At 39.0% G+C, this 17,352-nt stretch overlaps 1 protein-coding gene across 6 annotated transcripts in view; it reads left to right on the top strand.

Annotated features, from left to right (window-relative positions):
- The window catches only part of LOC116543393 (Golgi pH regulator), a 59,417-nt gene that overhangs the window by 14,392 nt on the left and 27,673 nt on the right, over positions 1-17,352 (top strand). For 3 of the 6 annotated variants that reach the window (XM_032268910.1, XM_032268907.1, XM_032268911.1), the window contains 3 exons: positions 277-398; positions 8,498-8,618; positions 9,815-9,895. In XM_032268910.1, coding sequence (XP_032124801.1) covers positions 344-398; positions 8,498-8,618; positions 9,815-9,895 — 257 coding nt within the window. In that variant the 5' untranslated portion in view covers positions 277-343. The remainder of the gene's footprint in view (positions 1-276; positions 399-8,497; positions 8,619-9,814; positions 9,896-17,352) is intronic. The other 3 variants (XM_032268905.1, XM_032268909.1, XM_032268906.1) reach the window with 2 other exon arrangements.

A 17,352-nucleotide genomic window follows, 5' to 3' on the forward strand; every position in this document is an offset into this window, starting at 1 on the left:
AAATAAATATTGAATGAATGGCACAAAGTAAATATTGAATGAATGGTTAGGTTATTTTTTCTGCCACAGCTTTTTCTACTTAATAATGTCTCCTTTAATTCATCCCACATGTTAAATTCAGCTAAATTTTTCTTACAGTAGTAAGGATGCTTTCACTAAAAATTATACTGTTCACCACTCATTTGCCAAGTGAATTAGCAGCCAAATATTAATTAGCATTATCTTATATTTTTAAATAGAGCAAGCTGTTTAACCTATATCTGTTTTTCCTAACAGTTTTGTCTCCTCTGTCTCAGTGCATAAACAACGACTGCTTTTTTCCTGTCTCTTATGGCTGACCTTTATGTATTTCTTCTGGAAACTAGGAGATCCCTTTCCCATTCTCAGCCCAAAACATGGTGAGTATATATGAGAGGGCAGAGATGGGGGGGGAAGAAGGTTCGTTTAATTTTCTAATGTGAAAAAATTTAATTTCTTGGGGAAAAAATAATAAACTCACAGGTTCTTGGGATCTGGAAAAAAAATTTCTGATTTTGAAGAGAATAGCAAGTTATTTCTCTGAAAAATGTCTGATTTTTGAATCACATTTTCTTCTTCATTCTAAGAGATAATGCTGGCTTTGGAACTCCTGTTATTCTAGAGTAGAAATTTTTGACCTTCATTTACTGAATATACTTCAAGGGTAAAAGGAAAAAGAACAGTGTCTTAACTCGTAGTGTATATGGAACTACAGCAGTATATTTGTATGTGTATTTGGAGGTCAGGTATCAATAAACCTTTGTCAGATTTCCAAAGAAATCTGTGACCCAAAAGGTAAATGGCCACTGCTTAAATGATGATGAAGATTGTCTTTAGGGAAGCGTATGTATTTGGGGAAAGGTGACATAAATGCTCACAATTAGTAGATAAAGAAAAGCTTTCCAAGAATCAGTGTCTCCCTTCTAACAAAAAAAGTTCATTTTAAAACAAGAAATTGGGCAGAGCCCTAATTTTTAAGCTAAAAACAGTGAACAAAAGTACCTCAGCTAACAAGTCCTTCCAGAACTATTTCAGAAGCATGTGTGAATCTATCTAAAAATATTAGAGAGCCCATCTGTAATAAATATACTAAAGCTTTCATACTGGAACTTTTTTTTTTTTAATATACATCTCTTTATTCACCATCCTGCTGTAGCTATTATCAGGGTTCTTATTGCAGAAAATAGAATCTACTGTAACTAATTTAAAGCAGAAAATGATTAATTATACAGTATCAGGCAATTTATAGACTTTCTAGGAAAGCAGGTATACAAAGCTTAAATGCTATATAGTAAAGAGAAATACCCAACTATGCCACAGCACAAACTGGAAAACCTCACTGAAGTCATCACTTGCCACTCAGGGTCTGTGACATCAGGGACCTCTGTCCCAGCTGTTGGAGTTCCTAAGTGCTATCACCACCCCTGCATTGTTCACTGCTGCATTTGAGGCCTCCTGTAGGCCTGGTTTTTTGGTGAAACTTAGGTAACATTTAGAACCCTATCCTCAAGGAAGTCTGAGAAAGAACTTTTGGCTTTCTAGACTCTGCAGTACCAAAAGAAATGCTGGAATAGGATTGGAATTAATGTTGAATGAGCCAGTGTCTATTAGAGAATCTGCCGTCCCTCCCACACACCCCTCCCGTATATTCATTGCCTCTAACAGGAATGTCAGGAGAGAAAGGTTGTGAGACTCTCCAGCAGTGGGGTCAGAGCAGTTTTGAAAAGCATATGCAGTACCATAAATAGTTGTGTCTTTTTAAATAAGAATAACTGTTTCAAAAATTTCAAATAATGTTAAAGGCCAGAAAACTTAACACCACCCTACCAAAAACATTCAGACTCTTAGGTTTGAAACTCTTTCACGACCTTTCGTGACCTGGCTACTGCTCTCTATACGTGTTCCGTCTCCAGTCCTGCAAAATCGTTTCAAGTTTCTCTTTTTTTCTTTTTCTTTTTGGGACAAGGTCTCACTGTCACCCAGGCTGGAGTGCAGTGGCACGATCTCAGCTAACTGCAACCTCCAAAACCGTCTCCCAGGCTCAAGTGATCTTCTCACCTCGCCTCCTGAGTAACTGGGAACACAGGCGCATGCTACCACACCTGGCTAATTTTGTATTTTTTCATAGAGATGGGGTTTCTCCATGTTGCTCAGGATGGTCTCGAACTCCTGAGCTCAAGGGATCGACCCACCTCGGCCTCCCAAAGTGCTGGGATTACAAGTGTGAACCACCATACCCAGCCTCAGTTTCTAGAGCTGTTCTATCAGCCTGGACAATCCTTCACCCCCAGTCTACCTAGAAAATGCCTACTTATTCTTTCTAGGTTCAACTCTTGTCAATTCCTCTAAGAAGATTTTCCTGGCCATCATTAGGAGATATTAATTGCTCCCACCTCAGGGTATTTATATCATCTATAAAACTCATAATTTAATGTTTTCTTTTCTAACTTCCTCATCAACCAATGAGCTCCCCGAGTTCAGAAAACTACATGTTACTTGTCTTTGTATCCCTAGTGCCCAGTGTGGAACCTAACACATTACAGGTGTTTAATACATGTTCTTTGAATCAGTGAATGGAAAAAATTGAATCTCTCCGAAGTGATAGATGAGTTTAATAATTTAACACTCTGGATAGGAATTTAGGAAATGCTAATGTGATCAGCATGCCTATGCCAATGGTCGAAAAAGACTTGGACTAAAGAGCCCTGCTAGTGTAGTTCTTATATAAACCTATTTCAAATAAACCCACAGACAGACAAATTTATTTGTGATGGTAGAAGTCAGAGAGAAGAGTTACAAAAGGCCCCTAGGGCTGCTGACAGGGCAAACACAGGGTCACATGCAGTACAAAGACCTGACTCTGACACCTTTCTCCAGCTTTCTCCTGTGTGCATTCAGCTCACATGACCAGTGCGGCCAGGCCATGCCAGAGGGAAGATGAAGGCCATAGTATCTATTGTTCTTTCATCAACCCCTTTTTCTAAATTCTGTGGGATTATCCTGAAAAGGACACTGAGGGAGAAAGCTAGGAAGATAGTTTCAGTTTTATTCTTTCCATTGTACTCCAATAGTCATTACAGTTTTAGGCCTGAATATTCAGGTATCTTAATTTATTTAACCCTCTAAGAGAAGTAAGGAGTTAGAAAAGTTTAGCTGATAGCTGAGAAGCAGCCAACCTTACACTATCTTCTCAGAGCTTTCCCAGGACTGTCCCAACAACCAGTGTGGTTGTTTATTGCTCTGGAGACCGCAAAAAAATGGGCTGGGCACACTGGCTCACATCTGTAATCCCAGCACTTTGGGAGGCCAAGACAGGGAGATCACCTGAGGCCAGGAGTTAGAGACCAGCCTGGGTAACATGGCAAAACCCCATCTCTACTAAAAATACTAAAATTAGCCAGGTATGGTGGCACATGCCTGCAATCCCAGCTACTCAGGAGGCTGAGACACAAGAATTGCTTGAACCCAGGAGGCTGAGGTTGCAGTGAGATGAGATCATGCCACTGCCCTCCAGCCTCCAGACAGAGCAAGACTCTGTCTCAGAAAAAAAAAAAAAAAAAAAAAACGGGCTTGGTGGCTCGAGCCTGTAATCCCAGCACTCTGGGAGGCCGAGGCAGGTGGATCACAAGGTCAGGAGATCAAGACCATGGTGAAACCCCATGTCTACTAAAAAATACAAAAATTAGCTGGGCGTGGTGGCGTGCGCCTGTGGTCCCAGCTACTCGGGAGGCTGAGGTGGGAGAATTGCTTGAACCCGGGAAATGGAGGTTGTAGTGAGCCGAGATCGTGCCACTGCACTCCAGCCTGGCACCTGGCAACAGAGCAAGGCTCTGTCTCAAAAAGAAAAAAATAATTCTTACTTATAATTTTAAAAATCTATAAAAGTACTTCTCGTGCAGTCCCTGTCCCTTGGAATGTCCTTAGTGGGAAAGAGTAAGAGAGATTACAAAAGACTGTAAGGAATGGAATCTGTGTGAGCAGATGTCAAAGGTGAGATGGTGTTCTGTTAGTCTCCTTATTCATCTGACTTTCCATGTATTAACTGGTAAATGAAGATAATGATGACTGACTCTTACTTCATAGAGATGCTGAGATTAAGTAAATAGTATATACAAAGTACTTTAAACCAGAAAAAGATGTGTAATGAAAGGACAAAGACACCACCACATTAAAAGGAATAAAGGTAGAGGGGGAATCTTTTTCAGTTTTTCGTATATAATAACTCATATTAGTCCCTTGGATTTTTCTAAGTTACTGAGTGATACTATAGTCAACAAACATTTGTTGAACACCTTCTATGTGCCAGGCAATAAGGAAAATAAAAATCAATAAGTCATGATTTCTTCTTGTAAAAGTGTTGCAAATTCAAGAGATATGTGGAAACTAGAATCAAGAGAATTTAGTTGAGGATTTATTCATTCATTTAGCATTACACAGATATTTATTGAGCATCTACTTTATATTAAGCACTGGAAACAAATCACAAACAAAACAAACTTGGTTTCTGCCCTTCTGAAATTTACAGTCTTGCGGGTGGAACTAGACAAAAAAGAGGTAAATAAAAAAAGAGTTGCCAGTTGTGATCATTGTCATCAAAGAGCAAACAGGTTGCTGTGATAGAAAAAAATGCAGATAAATTAGTGCAAGGAGTTAGATCGATCCTTTCTGACACAGTGATATTTAAGCTGAGATTTAAAGGACAAGACCAAAGGAAGACCCAGTAAGAAGGCACAAAAGACATCACGTAGGCCAGGCGTGGTGGCTCACGCCTGTAATCCCAGCACTTTGGGAGGCTGAGGCAGGTGGATCACGAGGTCAAGAGATCGAGACCATCCTGGCCAACATGGTGAAACCCCATCTCTACTAATAATACAAAAAATTAGTTGGGTGTGGTGGTGCAGGCCTGTAGTCCTAGCTACTTGAGAGGCTGAGGCAGGAGAATTGCTTGAACCCAGGAGGCGGAGTTTGCAGTGAGCTGAGATCGTGTCACTGCACTCCAGCCTGGCTCCTGGCAACAGAGTGAGACTCTGTCTCAAAAAAAAAAAAAAAGACATCACGTAAAGCCCTGAGGTAGAAAGACCTTGGTGTATTCAAGGAAAGGCAAGAGATAGAGTGGGGAGTAATTGTACAGTGTATAGATTTTATTGTTATGGTGACTCAGTAGTTGATTATGTCATTTTCTAAGACAGGTGAGGGGAAAGATAATTTTAGCTTGGTATATTCTGAATTTAAGTTACCTATGCATATCCAGGTGATGTTAAATAAGCAATTGGATGTACAAATCAGGAGCTTAGGGAAAAAGTATAAATGTATCAGTCCTCATAGAGATGACTCCAGGAAGCTAAACAACTAAATATCATCAACTAAATGCCATTAGTAAAGCTGAGGAAATTAGTGAGATTACCCAAGCAAAAAATGTGTATACTGAAATGAAAGAGATCTCTGGTCCATACACAGCAATAAGTGACTGAGAAAAAGCAATTAGAGAAGTAAAAGGGAAAACCTAGGGAAATGGTGTTGTGGAAGCCAAGAAGATAAAATAATTTTAAACAAAATGATCCAATGTCATACAAATGCCAGTTAAACAAGGCTTGGAAAATGGTGAATTTTGCAACCAGGAGAAAACTTATTACCATAGTGTAGTAGTGGTTAAAGCCCAGACTCTGGATCTGGACTGCACTTGAATTCTGTTGCTACCCCTTTTAGCTGTGTGACCTGGACTAAGTTACTTAACCTCTCTGTGCCTCCACTTCTTCATTTGTAAAATTAGGTTTTCAATAATATCTACCTCAGAGGATTGTTATGAGTGTTAAATGAATTAATACATGTGATATGCTTAGAACAATGCCTAGTCATAACAGGCGCTTGATGAATATTACCTATTATATTGCTATTACAATTATTAGTGAAAGTAATTTCATTCAATATAGAAAAGTGGAAAGAAAGCTGGATTGCAGTGAGTTAAGGAATGAACTGGAGGTGAGGAAAAGGGGACAATAACTATAAACTTTGAAGAAGTCTGGCTATTGAGGAGGAAATATAGACAGGGCTTGGGAACTAGAGGTAAACTCAAAGCCAAGAACAGAATTCCTCTTAGAAAAGAGACTTGAAGCTAAAGAGAAAAAACTAGCACAGAAGGAAATATTGAATATACAAGAGAGAAGAGGTAGATGACGGAACAAGCCTCTGAAAGAAGTGGAAGGGATTAAATACAATCAAAAGTATGGTGACTTCTAGTTCCAAGATGGTGGTGTAGAGGCAAGCTGGCTTCACTTAGCCCCATGACCGAAAATCAAAAACAAATAGCACCAAGATCATCACCAGCAGTATCCCAGAACTCACATGTAAGGATGAGACAGTTCTCAGGGCCCAGATAAGATCAAAAGCACAAGTGGAGAAGTCAGCTTTGGATGCTACTTTGTTCTGAGGGAGACAGGTTGGTAGGATAATTACAGATGTATATTCAGTGTCGTAAAAGAGCCAGTGAAACAAGGATTGGAAAATGCTGCATTTTGCAACCAGTAGGAAATTCATGACCATAGTTTAGAGTGAAGGTGGTTTGTAGTGGAGTGAAGGTAATCTATATCTAATAGCTTATGTTTTTTATAGTAAGGGCATTGGCAAAGGAGAAGGACAGAGGTAGGAAAAAATAAAGAGTAACTGCTGAGGAAAATGGAAAGAGATGGCTTACCAAAGGCAAGATAAGGATGAGTCAGTAGTGTGAGAGCTCCCTTAGGACTGGAGAGCGTAAATCTGTAATGGCTCCAAAATCAGCATGAATTCTAGCAATTTTTGGCAGCAAGACCTGGGCACAGGGAAGGCAGAGTGTTAGACTGATCCAGAGTTGGGAGTTTGTAGGATTAGCGCTTCAGAAGGAAGATGGCAGGAGATTGAGGGTCCTGGTGAGAGAATTTGAAGCCAGCAAGCCTGGAGTCCAAGCTAGGTGAAGAACGGGGAAGCAGAAGACCACAGGTCGCACTGACCTCTAGAATGAGTGTAGCACAGATAAAGAAGAAAGGGAACTTGAACGCTGGGAAGGGAGGCAGTAGTCAGAAAAGGAATATTAGAATTTTCAGTTTTGAAGCTGACGGAATTCCTGAATTATAACTCTGGCATTTGACCATAGGAGTGAATGGCTGAAGTGAATTCTATTCTACAAGTAGGAAGTGAAAACCAATTAAAACTATTTTTTTCCTGCAATGCCAAACTTCCTGAGTTATTCTTCAGCATTGCTTTCTTTCATTTATCCCAAATACATCAACCAGCAGTATTTATTTTAACTGCTAAGTTGGTTTTCAGCATTCTCAAGTGATATGAAACAATTAATAATTAAGATATGATTTATAATCTACAGCTGATGTGTTTGCCTTTGAATTTCTCATTCATCTATAAGGTTGGCTCATTTATTAGATGAATTCTGTGTTTATTGGATGCAAAAAAGACAAAAGCAAAAGAGTATGACCTTAGGGGAAATACATATATATCAAAGATAACTAGCACAAAGTATTTCCAGAAGATTTACTTTCCTCATTTTTTTGCTGCTGCTTTTACCGAAAGTACTTTGCTTTGTTAGCATTGGTGTTACCAAGAGTAAACAGTCGCCGGGCGCGGTGGCTCACGCCTGTAATCCCAGCACTTTGGGAGGCCGAGGCGGGTGGATCACGAGGTCAAGAGATCGAGACCATCCTGGTCAACATAGTGAAACCCCGTCTCTACTAAAAATACAAAAAAAATCAGCTGGGCATGGTGGCGCATGCCTGTAATCCCAGCTACTCAGGAGGCTGAGGCAGGAGAATTACCTGAACCCAGGAGGCGAGATCGCGCCATTGCACTCCAGCCTGGGCAACAAGAGCGAAACTCCGCCTCAAAAAAAAAAAAAAAAAAAGAGTAAACAGTCAATGACCGTTATTTATAATTATTGTTGTTATTGTTATTACTTTACTGTCATCACCCAATGAAAGAGATCACTATGAAGCATATGGGACAAGAGGAAAATCAGTAAACTTTTAGTATATTTGTTATAGATAATCTACACATTGGCCGGGTGTAGTGGCTCACGCCTGTAATCCCAGCACTTTGGGAGGCCGAGGCGGGTGGATCACGAGGTCAGGAGTTCAAGACCAGCTTGACCAACATCATGAAACCCCATCTCTACTAAAAATACAAAAAAATTAGCTGGGCGTGGTAGCATGCGCCTGTAGTCCTAGCTACTCGGGAAGCCGAGGCAGGAGAATCGCTTGAACCCAGGAGGCAGAGGTTACAGTGAGCCAAGATCGCGCCACCACACTCCAGCCTGGGTGACAGTGCGAGACTCTGTCAAAAAAAAAAAAAGATAATCTACACATTAATAATTAAAAGTTGGCGTGTATGAGTTAGTTATGTGTACTGGTTGATGTTTTCAGTGATGCTTCCTTTTACAGTACAGATGAGAGCCATTTTATCTACATTACCTGGCATTAATGTACCCTGATGTTTTTAGGGATTTTATCCATAGAACAGCTCATCAGCCGGGTTGGCGTGATTGGAGTGACTCTCATGGCTCTTCTTTCTGGATTTGGTGCTGTCAACTGCCCATACACTTACATGTCTTACTTCCTCAGGTAACAGAGCGCTTTGCAGCTTTTCTTTTTTGCCCCATTACTTCTTGAATACATATGTCATATTATGCCACCGTCTTTAAGATTATATATTAGATCTGTGACCCTGTCTTTTTATTCTTCTCTTCCTCTGTCCCTATGGGCATTGACCTGGAAGTCTTTGTAAATAAGTCTTATCACTTGTGTTGTTTTCCTTTATTATTTGTGCTACATTCATTTATTCTTTAAATGGAAAATTTCAATCTGACGCTCCCCTCCCGCTTTTTAAAGGCACATTTCTAGTGACCAGCAGTATAAACTAACCCCAACTTCAGCAGTTCAATTCCTCCTAGAAGTTTTAATAGAACAGTAGAAGACAATGCCAACTTAAAATTGTGCTTAAACATACATCCTAAATGTCACTGAGCCAAGATCATGCCTCCACTCCAGCCTGGGTGACAGAGCAAGACTCTTTCATAGAAAAATATGATGGGTTGGGCTGGACACGGTGGCTCATGCCTGTAATCCCAGCACTTTGGGAGGCCAAGGTGGGCAGATCACCTGAGGTCAGGAGTTGGAGACCAGCCTGACCAACATGGAGAAACCCCATCACTACTAAAAAGACAAAATTAGCCAGGCGTGGTGGCACATGCCTATATTCCCAGCTACTCAGGAGGCTGAGGCAGGAGAATCCCTTGAACCTGGAAGGTGGAGGTTGCAGTGAGCCAAGGTTGTGCCATTGCACTCCAGCCTGGGCAGCAAGAGCGAAACTCCGTCTCAAAACAAAAACAAAAATGATAAATATGATGGGTTGATGGGTGTGGCAAACCACCATGGCACATGTATACCTGTGTAACAAACCTGCACGTTCTGCACATGTATCCCAGAACTTAAAGTGTAATTTGAAAAAAGATACTTAAAAAATATGTGTGTGTGTGTGTGTGTGTGTGTGTGTGTGTGTGTGTGTGTGTATAAATGTCACTGAATCAAAGCTAAGAAAAACTGTAAGACAGCTGGGTAAATTCCATTTCCGTGAGATCCCAGAGGATTAGCTATAAGAAATGAGAGCAAAAGCATTTTAGTTTATTATGGTCATTTTATTATTTTCTAGAAGAAAGTAGTGGGTAACAATTGAAGTTTATGTGTCTCTCCAGATAACCTGTATCGTGCCCAAGAGTGGGACCCCAAAACATTTTACCAACAGCTTGTGCTTCTTGTAGGAATGTGACTGACACAGATATTCTAGCCCTGGAAAGGCGACTGCTCCAAACCATGGATATGATCATAAGCAAAAAGAAAAGGTAAGATGTCAATACTGTCAAACATGTGGACTCAGTTACAATTGCTCAACAAGAAAATTTGACTATGAATTGGTGCTGGCAGGGCATTTTATCCTATTCATTTTTATTATAAGGTGAAGTACTATCAAAGATATAGTGTTGGCTGGACACCGTGGCTCACACCTATGATCCCAGCACTTTGGGAGGCCAAGGCAGGAGGATCACTTTAGCCCAGAAGTTCAAAACTAGCCTGGGTACTATAGCAAGACCCCATTTCTTTAAAATAATAAAGGGCTGGGCACGGTGGCTCACGCCTATAATCCTAGCACTTCGGGAGGCTGAGGTGGGTGGATCACCTGAGGTCAGGAGTTCAAGACCAGCCTGGCCATCATGGTGAAACCCTATCTTAAAAAATAAATAAATAAAATAACAATAATAATTTTTTAAAAATTAAAAATATAAAAAATTGTTTAAAAATTTAGTGTTTCATGTAAAAGAAAATTCCCAATTCAATCTCATTTCTTGAATTTAGATCATTCTCCTTAGATAAATTATTAGAATAACTTTTTTGTTTAATTTTTTAAATTATAAATTGACAGATTATAATTGTGTATATTTATGGCATACAAAGTGGAATAATTAAATCAAGCTAATTAACACATCCGTCTTACATGCTTTTATATTTTTTTATGGTGAACATTTGAAATTTGCTCTCAGTGATTTTGAAATATACAATACATTATTATATTCATCATGCTATACAGTATGTCACAGAGAAAAAAAAGTACTCCTTATGTCTAATTGAAGCTTTGTACCCTTTGACCATCGTCTCTCCATTCCTCCCACCTACACAGCTTCTGATAACTATCATTCTACTCTCTGCTTCTGTTGAATTCATTGTTTTAGATTCCATATGTAAGTAAGAACATGCAGTATTTGACTTTCTGTGTCCAACTCATTTTGCTTAGCATAGTGTTCTCCAGTTACATTCATGTTGTCACAAATGCATTTCCTTCCTTAAGGCTTTGTAGTATCCATTATGAATATATGCCATGTCTTCTTTATCCATTTTTCTGTTGATGGACATATAAATTGGTACCATAGTGAGGCTATCCTAAATACTACTGCAGTGAACATGGGAGTGCAGGTATCTCTTTGACATACTGATTTCAGATCTTTTGGGCAAATACTCAGAAGTGGGATTGCTGGATCATATAACAATTCCCTTTTCAGTTTTGTTTAGGAACCTCCACACTGTTTTCCATAGTGGTTGTGCTAATTTTCATTCCCAACAACAGTGTAATAGGGTTCCCGTTTCTCTGCATTCAAATCAGCATTCTTTATCTTTTGCCCCTTTGATAACAGCCATTCTGACAGGTATGAGGGGATATCTCATCGTGGTTTTAGTTTGCAATTCCTTAATGGTTAGTATATTGGACATTATTTTATATATCTGTTGGCCAAGTGTATGCCTTCTTTTGAGAAATATCTATTCAGGTTCCTTGCCCATTTAAAAATCAAATCATTTGTTTTCTTTCTATAAAGTTATTTAAGGTCCTTATGTATTTTATATACTAACCGCTTATAAGACATGGCTTGCAGATATTTTCCCCCAGTCCATAAGTTGTCTCTTTACTCTGTCAGTTGTTTTCTTTGTTGTGCAGAAGCTTTTTATTTTGATGTAATCCTGTTTGGTTTTTCCCCTGTTTTCTTCTAATAGTTTTATAGCTTCCAATCTTAAGTCTTTTGAGTTAATTTTTTTTTTTTTTTTTTTTTTTTTTTTTTTTTTGAGACAGCGTCTCATTCTGTTGCCCAGGCTGGGTGCAGTGGAGCAATCTTGGCTCAGTGCAACCTCCGACTCCCTGATTCAAGCAATTCTCCTGCGTCAGCCTCCCGAGTAGCTGGGATTACAGGCACATGCCACCACGCCCAGCTAAATTTTGTGTATGTTCAGTAGAGATGGTGTTTTACCCTGTTGGCCAGATAGGTCTCAAACTCCTGACCTCAGGTGATCCACTGGCCTTGGCCTTCCAAAGTGCTGGGATTACAGTCATGAGCCACCACACCCAGCCGAGTTAATTTTTATTATGTTGAGTGAGGTAAGGGTCCAGTTTCATTCTTCTGCAGTTGGATATTCAGTTTTCCTAACACCATTTATTGAAAAGACTGTCCTTTTCCTAGTGTGTACATGTGGCACCCCTGTCAAAAATCAATTGACCATACACGTGTGAATTTATTTCTGGGCTCTCTGTTCTCTTCCCTTGGTCATGATTCTGTGCTTATGCTCATATCATGCTGTTTTAATTACTATTGCTTTGTAGTATAATTTAAAATAAGATAGTATGATGCCTCCAACTTTGTTCTTTAGTTCATGATTGCCTTGGCAATTCCAGTTTTTTGTGGTTCCATATGAATTTTATGATTACTTTTTCTATTTCTATGAAAAATAACATTGGAATTTTGTTAGGGATTGCATTAAATCTATAGATTGCTTTAGGTAGTATGGACTTTTAACAATACTAATGTTCAGTGAACATTCCAAAAATGAAATTAAGAGAACCATCTTACTTAAAATAGCTACAAGAAAAAAATACTTAGGAGTAAATTTAACCAAGGAGGAAGAAAGACCTGGACACTGAAAACTATACAATATTAATGGAAGAAATTGAAGCAGACACAAATAAATGAAAAGATATCCCATGTTCATGGACTGGTGGATAACTTTTATATTCCAAGAATGGAATATTGTCTATTGTCCTGAATTTTTAAAAAGTCTGTTGTCCTGGCTGGGCTAGTGACTCATGCCTGTAATCCCACCACTTTGGGAGGCTGAGGCAGGCAGATCGCCTAAGGTTGGGAGTTCAAGACCAGCCTGACCAAACATGAAGAAACTCCGTCTCTACTAAAAATACAAAATTAGCCTGGCGTGGTGGCACATGCCTGTAATCTCAGCCACTCGAGAGGCTGAGGCAGAATGGCTTGAATCCAGGAGGTGGAGGTTGCAGTGAGCCCAGATTGCACCACTGAACTCCAGCCTGGGCAACAAGAGCAAAACTCCATCTCAAAAAAAATAAAAATAAAAAAGTCTATTGTCCTGAATTTTTACAATCTTTTACATATCTGATTTAGAACTCAACTTAAGTACTTTTAAAATGTATATTTTCAAGTGGCATTTCATAGAAATCTATATCACGGTGGATAAAAGCATAGGCTTTGAAATCAGACTGTGTCTGAATTTGAATCCTTGATCTACATCTTAATGATGTGACCTTGAACTAGTTACTCTATGTTTTTCTGCCTCGTTTGTAAAAATAGAGGTAATAATAATGAGTTAAGACTTAGAACGATGAGTTAGACCCCTTCGAACAATGACCCACATGTAGCTAAGGACAACTACTGAACTTGTTAATAATCTCTACAGTATAATCATTTGCTTCTCATGCTTTGCCTTCATTTATTCATTTATAGATTCATTCACTTAATAATTTATAGAAAACCTAGTTCATGCTAGGCACTGTACTAGATACTAGGGGTAGAGTGATGAACAAGTTAATCATTTCTTACCTTCATGAAGCTTATTAGTCTACTCTCTTTATTGTAGTTATTATTATCCAATATAAATGGAAACAGGTTTTGAATTGCATGAGTATTTTCACATTTCATATTTCCTTCTTCAACACTTTTCTATAGTAAGACCCATAGTCAAGTCAAAGAAGCCTTAATGTAAGAGATAACATTAGAAATTAGAATGATAAAGAAGGCTCAGGTTTGCCAACTAATTATTTGTCTCTATCTCTGCATGTCTTTACTAGGATATTGAAGGTAGACACGTGTGTATAATTTATTTTATTTACATTTGTTATTTTACATGAATGTATATAAATGCATATTTTTTAAAATGTAACAATCAGAGCAAGATTATTCAAAAGTGAAAGATTTATATGTGAACAATATCATTTTGATTCCCAAGGCTATTCTTCTTCTCGCTGTATTTCTTTTATCTATATAAAGAGATGCATATATAAAAGTGAAGTCGTGGCCAGGTACTCATGCCTGTAATTCCAACACTTTGAGAAGCTGAGGTCAGGAGTTCGAGACCAGCCTGGCCAACATGGCAAAACCTAATCTCTACTAAAAGTGCAAAAATTAGCCTGGCACAATGGTACATGCCTGTAATCCCAGCTACTTTGGAGGCTGAGGCAGGAAAACCGCTTGCACCGGGGAGGCATAGGTTGCAGTGAGCCAAGCTTGCACCAGTACACTCCAGCCTGGGGGACAGAACGAGACTCTGTCTCAAAAAAAAAAAAGAGAAGTTATGACCCATGTCAAGTGTGGATATATACTTTTAAGCCATTTCATACCAGTAGTGCTTAGGAATTGACTCTGATCTGTATACAGTATATCCCATTTCCCCTGTAATGCATTGGGTGGTCAGATTCAGGAATGGTTTGTGGTCCAGCAGTAGGTTTTATTAATTTGAGTGGCTGACAGAAGATTCAGCCTCCCAACATGACCCCATTAGCACAGTCCTTTGCCCAGTGGAACTAACAGAGCACATAGACAGCTAACATGACAACACAGGGGCCCTTGGGATTCATACAGTGCCCTTGCCATTTACCACAATATGGAAAAACTGTTTTTGTTGTTTGCAAGTGGTTTTATACAATAAAAATTTTTTTAATAAAAAAGAAAAACTGTTTTTGCAAACACTCATGGTTGGGAAGAAGTAGTGACCAGAAAACCATCTTTCACCTTAACAGTAGAGGGCCATAGTGAGATGACATACAAAAAAAGTAACATTTGTTATGTACAAAAAAGTTAATGGTTGAAAATGGGAGGAGGAAAGAGGCATACATCTTCCTATTTGGAACAGTGGAGGAAAAAAATTTTAACCTCTACTTTGAATTCATTTTTTTAGGATCTGTTTGAAATTTGGTAGGGATGGGGGAAGAAATGTATTCACTAGTGAAACTTCAACACCAGCCACAGCCACTCTCAAATGATAATAGAGGAAACTTCCAGAAATGACAGTGGAAAGAGTTTAAGTAATTCCTTCTACAGAAAATCATAAAAATCGGGAAAAACATTAAAAGCAGGTATTTGAAGTCACTGGAAAACAAACAAAGGCAGGTGGAAATTTGAGAAGAGCATCAGATAACTGTTACAAGTTTATGGCTTTCTTGCCCGGACGTGCTCCTTAACCACCACCCACCCTCCCAGCCCCCACTCAAGTATACAGATTGATAAGACTTTAAATCAGCTGAGTAACTGAAAATTTAAAGGGGAAATTTTGGAAGTGAGGGAAATACAGAAGGACCAAGATCCAAAATCTCAGTATAAACCCTTCCCAAATCCCTGTATCATCATTAAATAATGTATTTCCATGGTAAACACCAAAGAGTCTGAGCAAAAATAGGCAAAAACTAAAAGAGAGTCTATCCTTGATATACTGAACTGCTTCTTGGTGTGATTTGCAAGGTTGCTGTGCCTTTGATTTAGTGCATTTCCTGAGCTATATGCAGGTTGAACACACAACTTGGATGATAGAAAGTGAAAGCGTTACTGGCTTGAGGTGTCAGAGGGTAGAACTCAGAACTGGCAAAGCAATTGAAAATTTAGGGATCCCTAGAGGCATAAGATCCACAGAGAGATTATGCCCTAACATATGACTATAGAATCTGTCCAGACTACCATTACCCTACACAAGATCAAGCTCAGTGGAGACTTTCAGGGAGTTAGGCTAAAAAAGGAGAAGCTAGAAACCAGAAAACTGAGCAGAAACATTAGCTGCTGCAGGTGTGACAGATTTCACAGTTTGAGTCTAAGTAAATTAACTGCTTATTAGTACCAAAAAAAAATTCACAGAAAAACAAACCAGATTCCAAAGTCACTGCAACATATTACCTTCAACCAAAATTTGCTAGGCATGTAAAGAAACGACCATGTGACCAATGTTCAAGATAAAAAGCAGTTAATAGATACTCACTCCAAGTGGATCCAGATGAAGGATTTAACAAAGACTTGAAAGTAACCGTTACAAATATATTCAAAGGAAAAGCATGACAGGATAGTGAAGGAAAGTGTGATACAAATGAAAAGAGGGAATCCCAGCAGAGAAATGGAAACTCTTACAAAACAACAAAACAGAAGCCCGAAGACTGAAAACTGCAATAACTGAAATAAAAATTTTGCTAGGTAGGCTTAACTGGAGAATTGAGATGACAGAAGAATCAGATCAATAAAAATTCAGGCTGGGCACGGTGGCTCACGCCTGTAATCCCAGCACTTTGGGAGGCTGACATGGGTGGATCACCTGAGGTCAGGAGTTCGAGACCAGCCTGGCCAACATAGTGAAACCCTGTCTCTACTAAAAATACAAAATTAGCCGAGGCAGGAGAATCACTTGAACCCAGGCGGCAGAAGTTGTAGTAAGCTAAGATTGTGCCACTGCACTCCAGCTTGGGCGACAGAGCGAGACTTTGTCTCAAAACATAAAAATTGAGATAGATCAATAGAAATCCTGTAATCTTAAGAATAGAGAGAGAGAAGATTGAAGAAAAATGGCCAGCTGCTCATGCCTGTATTCTTAGCACTTTGGGAGGCCAAGGCAGGTAGATCACATGAGGCCTGGCCAACATGGCGAAACCCTGTCTCTACCAAAAATACAAAAAAAAAAAAAAAAAAATTAGCGGGGCGTGGGGGTGGGTGCCTGTAATCCCAGCTACTCAGGAGTCAGAGGCTGGAGAATGGCTTGAACTCGGAGGGCAGAAGTTGCAGTAAGCTGCAGTTGTGCCACTGCACTCCAGCCCAGGTGACAGAGCAAGACTCTATCTCAAAAGAATGAAAAAGAAAAAATAAATATTTTTTTTTAATGAAGAAAGATGAACAAAAGTGACTGTAAGAGACAATGTGAAGCAGTCCGGCATTCTTTTGGTTGGAGTCCTAGAAGAAAAGGAAAGGCGAAAAAGAAATGCCAGCCCAAAACATAAGAAAACTACACCTATGTATACATACAGTTAAACTGCTAAAAGTCAAAGAGGAAATCTTGAAAGCAGGAAGAGGAAAATGATACATATAGGGCAACAATGGAAAAAAAGTAATGGTTATTCAACAACATTGTAGAATACAAAATAAACAGACAAAAATCAATTGTAGCCAGGAGCAGTGGTACGTGCGCCTGACCAGCTACTCAGGAGGCTAAAGCGAGAGGATTGTTTGGGCCCAGGAATTTGAATGCAGCCTGAGAGCAGCATAACAAGGCCCCAACTCTAAAATCAAATTTTTAAAAAACCAATTGTATTTCTATAAACTAGCAACAGACATATGGACATCAAATGTTTAAATATATTATTTACAGTCACTCAAAAAATGAAATAGTTACGTGGAAGTCTAATAAAACATGTATAGGACTTGTAACTGAAAATTATAAAACTAATGAAGAAAAAGAAGATACAAATAAATAGACATACAATATTTAT

Source organism: Sapajus apella, unplaced genomic scaffold, assembly GCF_009761245.1.
Source record: "Sapajus apella isolate SASKATOON/1434 unplaced genomic scaffold, GSC_monkey_1.0 scaffold187, whole genome shotgun sequence".
Classification (NCBI taxonomy): Eukaryota; Metazoa; Chordata; class Mammalia; order Primates; family Cebidae; genus Sapajus; species Sapajus apella.